General features: G+C 35.9%; 1 protein-coding gene across 2 annotated transcripts; it reads left to right on the forward strand.

Moving 5' to 3' along the window:
* Positions 1–205: 205 nt before the first annotated feature.
* Positions 206–4,828, forward strand: LOC109210377. 2 transcript variants are annotated; one of them, XM_019373779.1, is made up of 9 exons: positions 206–667; positions 745–917; positions 2,266–2,447; positions 2,715–2,999; positions 3,294–3,352; positions 3,446–3,482; positions 3,597–3,668; positions 3,834–4,158; positions 4,232–4,828. In XM_019373779.1, exons 1-9 carry the CDS (start codon positions 538–540, stop codon positions 4,613–4,615), a joined length of 1,647 nt encoding a protein of 548 aa, XP_019229324.1. In that variant the 5' UTR covers positions 206–537; the 3' UTR covers positions 4,616–4,828. The 2 variants fall into 2 exon arrangements, with proteins under 2 accessions (XP_019229324.1, XP_019229323.1); XM_019373778.1 differs by having other exon boundaries at positions 210–667; positions 739–917.
* Positions 4,829–5,314: the final 486 nt, after the last annotated feature.

The raw sequence follows: 5,314 nt of genomic DNA on the forward strand, positions 1-5,314 counted from the left end.
TGAATTTGGATAAGTTTTATCTTTAACAGCCAAAAAATATTCAAACGTCAAATGCTATTATTGGTGTATAAAAATCAATCGCTATAAAAGCCAAAACATCTCGAAACGTACTAGGGTGTTACAGAAGATTTGGTTGTACTACTAAGTACTATCATATCACTAAGGGCAAATCAGGAATAAGATTCAAAAACAATGACATGCTAGTAAAGTTTTTGGACATCAAACATAAGCGTGTATATTTTGTCCTAACCCGTGTCTAACTCCTTTGCTTCAAATATCAATTTCCATTACGACATTTCCACCCTTATGTTTTCTCTCTCAATTTTCTTGATCTCTTTTGTTTGAAGTATGTTTTTCAACAGTTAAAAACTACTCCTCCTCTCATTTCCTCCTCCTCTCTGTTACACTTGTTCCGATAACTGCACAACTTTTCTCTAACTTCATACTCAACATTCCAATTGCAATATTTACAAGATTTTAACATTTTCTTTCCCTACAAATCGCATCAAGAAAAACGACGCATAATTACAATTTATAATGTTGGGTAAAGGGTCATTGCTATTTTCTCTTGTAACTGTTTTCTTCATTTTCTCTTCCTTTCTCTTTTCATTTACCCTTGGATGGGTTGATTCTGATTTTCATACATTCCAAACACCACCCATTTCAGGTATTATACTTTTTTTAGTCTTTAATTTCATTGTCAAAAGATCTCTTTTTTATGTTGATATATTTGGGTAGTTTTAGGTGAAAATGGGGAAGGAACAACAAAAAGATATCTTGCTGAAAGTCCAAATGGTGAACCTCCATTGAACTCATCACTTATATTGGCTGCTAAAAGAACATATAGAAAAGATCCTTTTGATAATTTCAAGAGATATAATGGAGGCTGGAATATCAGTGAGCGCCATTACTGGGCTGTAAGTATTCGATGTTTTTACCTTTCTTGTGAATTACTAACTGTAAATCTCTCATGTGGGTTTCATTGGGGGCATTTTGACGAACGGATTTCTGAATTATTTGAGAAAAGTTACAGCATAGGGTATTGTGGGTTGAAAGTTAAAACCTTTATTGCTGCAATTTTGTTGTTTGTTGCATTGGAAATGAGAGATAGTATTAGATAAATCACCACTTTGTCTGGTATTGTCTGGCCTTTGGAATATAAAATTCAAAATATCTGGACTTGTACATGAAAAAAATTAAATTTTAAAGTAGTAGATCAGTGATGTGTAAATGTTCTGTGGTTGTCTACTTTATCATTTTGTTTGAATATTGTGGAAGGGAAGTTTGAAAAGTTTTACACATCTTTTCTTGGGTTGCATAGAGAAATGAAGAAAAAAATAAGAAATTCTTCACTTTTTAAATGGAGTAAGATCTCCAAACAGTAAAACACTTCTCCAACCAAACCAAAACAGTATGCTCCTAGTTTTATTGTAAACTTGTTCGTTGCTTATTCAACCTAATAAAAGTCTTTGTTTGAGTTGTAAAAAAAAGTTCTAAACAAAAGAATATCTGGTTCATTGCCTTTGCTCATTTCAAGTGATTTACTTGTTTACAAGAAGTTGTTCTCAGTTCATTGCTGAGTGGTAGTTAACCAACTTTGTTGACTACAGAAAACGTCACGACTAAGAACTAAGAAGTTTTTGCTTAATTTGGAGTCCGGATCATTGTCCTTAAAAGGATGAAATTTTTTCTTTCAGTACTCTGACGAGTTGAGTTGTATTACCATTATTGTTTTTAATGATGGACTATAATACTAGTAACGGAGGATCTCATCTGGACTCGAGAATACAGATACTAAAAAATTTCGAAGATTAAAGTCATTATCCTTTAATTGATCAGAGAGAAGTATGTAATTGCATCTCAGAAAAGCGATCCTCTTCCGTGACTTGAAACCTTTTGTTTTGCATATCAATACGATTGATGATTTAGCCCATTCATTTCAACCAATTATGCTATAACAGGTCTTATGTGATGATTTAAAATTGTCTTTTTGTGTAACTACAAAATCCATAGACAGAGAATTTTTTCATATTTCAAATGTTTGATCACTTTTTAGAAATGGGATTCCCAAATCTTTATTATCGGCAAATAAAACCTTGTATATGTACTTTAAAATAGCTGTCCCACAATCTGTGCTTCGCTGTACATTCCTCTTTTTCTCTTGACTTTTAGCAATGAAGGATATACTTGGTTATCTTTCCTTAAATTTTAGTTACATAAAATCTTTGTTCAGTTGTTTCTCATGTTATATTTATTTCTGTGCAGTCCGTGGCTTTCACTGCAGCTCCGTTCTTTGTCGTTGCACTGATCTGGTTTGTGATCTTCGGGCTGTGCTTAGTGTCCATCTGTCTCTGTTACTGTTGCTGTAGAAGAGTACCTTATGGCTACTCTCGAATAGCTTATGCTCTCTCCCTCATACTCCTCATACTTTTTACCATTGCTGCAATGTATTTATCCCCTCTCTCTCTCTCTCTCTATCTATCTATCTCTCTCTCTCTCTCTCTCTATATATATATATATATATATATATATATATATGTATATAGCATATACAAATGTTTATGGCTGTGTATGCAAAATTGATATCCGCTCTCATCACGAATACTCCCACTTCACTCAACTTCTTCACCCACAGACACAAACATGTCACATTCCCTTGCTCTCTATTCTGATGTGCCCAATCTATAACTTAGTGTATTTTGTTCCTTGTGCAGTGTTGGATGTATCCTTTTGTACATTGGTCAGGGAAAGTTTCACAGCAGCACAGTTAACACGTTGGATTACGTGGTCCATCAGGCAAATACCACTGCTAATAGTCTCAGAAACGTCTCAGGTTATCTAGCAGCAGCCAAACTTATTGCGGTGGATCAAGTTTTGCTTCCTGGTACAGTCCAAACAGACATAGACCGCATCCAAACCAAGATTAATTCTTCTGCTAATACCCTTGCCAGTAAAACATCAGAGAATAAGGATGACATAGCACGTTTGGTAGAGTCTGTGTAAGTGAACATTTTTACAACCTTGTTCTAGGCAATTTCTATCTTTAGAACTTACACAATTGAATCGAGAAGGATCGATTTTGTCTGTTCATCTATTCAGCACTGTTTAATTGCATCTATTTAAAACATTTATTTTGTGGATCAGTTCTTTAAATCCTGTTCCCAACTTCTTTTGTGGCTCATGTTTTTCCACCTTTGCTATGTTCTAGCGTATTTAGTTGCACTTTAACCCACCAAACACACATATAACTCTGCTGCTTAGGTTCTAAAATGCCTGTGGTAATATTTATGCAGGAGATTGGCGCTTATCATTCTATCAGCCATTATGCTTCTACTGACATTTCTTGGCTTTGGTAAGATGACCATTACGTTGAAATCTGAGTATAAGAACTATTTAACAGTTTCTACTTCTAATAAATTTTCTCTGTTTTCTTTTCTCCTTCCAGTATTTTCACTTTTCGGCATGCAGGTTTTCGTTTACACGTGAGTGAACATTTCATATTACCAAGCTGTTCTTTCTTTCAATCTTTCTTGTATTTCGTTTCCTTGGCTCTGTTCTTCTGTCTAAACGAATACTCTCCTTTTCTATTTATGCAGCTTGGTTATTTTTGGATGGATTCTTGTCACTGGAACTTTAATCTTGTGTGGCATATTTCTTGTTCTCCACAAGTAAGCTCTGTTCTGTATTTGTATGATCACTCGTTTATCTGTTGGGAATTTGTTTCCCTGTTTATAAAAAACCTCTAAAAGTCACCATTCTTTCTCAATCTCAGTCTTGATTTAGAAATGTAGAACGTGAAACATCTCTAATTGTTTTCTGTTCCGACATTTCAGTGTGACTGCAGACACTTGTGTAGCAATGAATCAATGGGTCCAACACCCTCTTGCTCATACCGCTTTAGATGATATATTGCCGTGTGTTGACAATGCCACTGCCCAAGAGACCCTTATGAAAAGCAAAGAAGTCACTTCTCAGCTGGTCAATGTTGTTAACCAGGTCATTACAAATGTGTCTAACAACAATTTCTCTCCCAACTTTGGTCCTTTGTACTACAACCAATCTGGACCTAAGCTGCCAACCCTTTGCAATCCGTTTAACCCCGACTTGACTGATCGATCCTGTAGTCCTGGTGACGTGGACTTGAGCAATGCAACAAAAGTACGTATACCTTAAAACTTACTTCCTGAAAAGTAGAAATCACATCGCCTCTAATTTTTTCGTATCAATGCAGGTATGGAAGAATTATGTATGTCAAGTTTCGTCAAGTGGCATATGCGCCACAACAGGCCGACTGACTCCAACCATCTACAGCCAGATGGCAGCTGCTGTAAATGTGAGCTTTGGATTGTACCATTATGGTCCATTCCTGGTTGACCTAGAAGATTGTGATTTCGTTAGACAAACGTTTGGTGACATATATCGTATATACTGTCCCGGACTTCAGCGTTACAGTAAATGGGTATACATTGGTCTTGTGATGGTTGGTCTAGCAGTATTGCTTTCCCTCACATTCTGGGTGATATATGGGAGAGAGAGACAGCACCGTGTCTATACAAAAGAGCACATGCCGAAACCAGCTGGAGGATATGACGGGAACAAACCGATTTACGAGTAGTTAGCTTTGCCTTTTTGTAATGCTAGCTAGAGATGTACTGTTGTGTATTCTGTATATAGAGCCGATGTGTGATGGCTGTTCATGGAGCTTATGGTTATACTGTAAGATTAGGTTTCATTTCTTGGGGTTGAACTATCAATCTGTACTAGTGTTATTAACAGTGATGAAATGCAAACCCAGGAGTTATTCATGGGTGATATAGTACTAAATACATACATATATGTTTTTAAATATTGATGCACACTAGGAAGAATTAGGGTAGAAGACCAGTAGGTAGTCGAGCGTTTCTCTTTTCCATACCAGTAGTTTTAGTATTATTCATGTATTTTCTTACCTTAGATTTCTCTTACTACTTGTTGTTTCTTTTGCTTCTGTTAATTATCTTATTATCTGGCTGTTGATACTGCTTCTCTTGCATGGCTTTTCCGCTACTGTATTTCTTTTTATAACTGCCATGACTATGCTTTGTTTGAGCCCAGGGTCTATCGGGAACCACCTCTCTACCTTCGCAAGGTAGGAGTAAGGCTGCATACACACTACCAATACAGTCTACCCTTCTCAGACCTACTTGTGAGATTTTACTGAGTTTTTTTATTTTTGGTGGTGTATATAGCCACTGTCATTAGTTGGACCTTTCCTTTTTTGTTACTAGTATATATTAATTTCTTCTTTTACAAATCATGGTAATATACATCTCGA

Source organism: Nicotiana attenuata, unplaced genomic scaffold, assembly GCF_001879085.1.
Source record: "Nicotiana attenuata strain UT unplaced genomic scaffold, NIATTr2, whole genome shotgun sequence".
Classification (NCBI taxonomy): Eukaryota; Viridiplantae; Streptophyta; class Magnoliopsida; order Solanales; family Solanaceae; genus Nicotiana; species Nicotiana attenuata.

Excerpts from the sequence above, each read along its gene's own strand:
- LOC109210377 (XM_019373778.1), top strand. The coding sequence starts at position 538 with ATGTTGGGTAAAGGGTCATTGCTATTTTCTCTTGTAACTGTTTTCTTC. Across the intron at positions 3,483-3,596 it reads ATGCAGGTTTTCGTTTACAC|CTTGGTTATTTTTGGATGGA; the intron begins GTGAGTGAACAT and ends CTATTTATGCAG. Across the intron at positions 3,669-3,833 it reads ATATTTCTTGTTCTCCACAA|TGTGACTGCAGACACTTGTG; the intron begins GTAAGCTCTGTT and ends CCGACATTTCAG.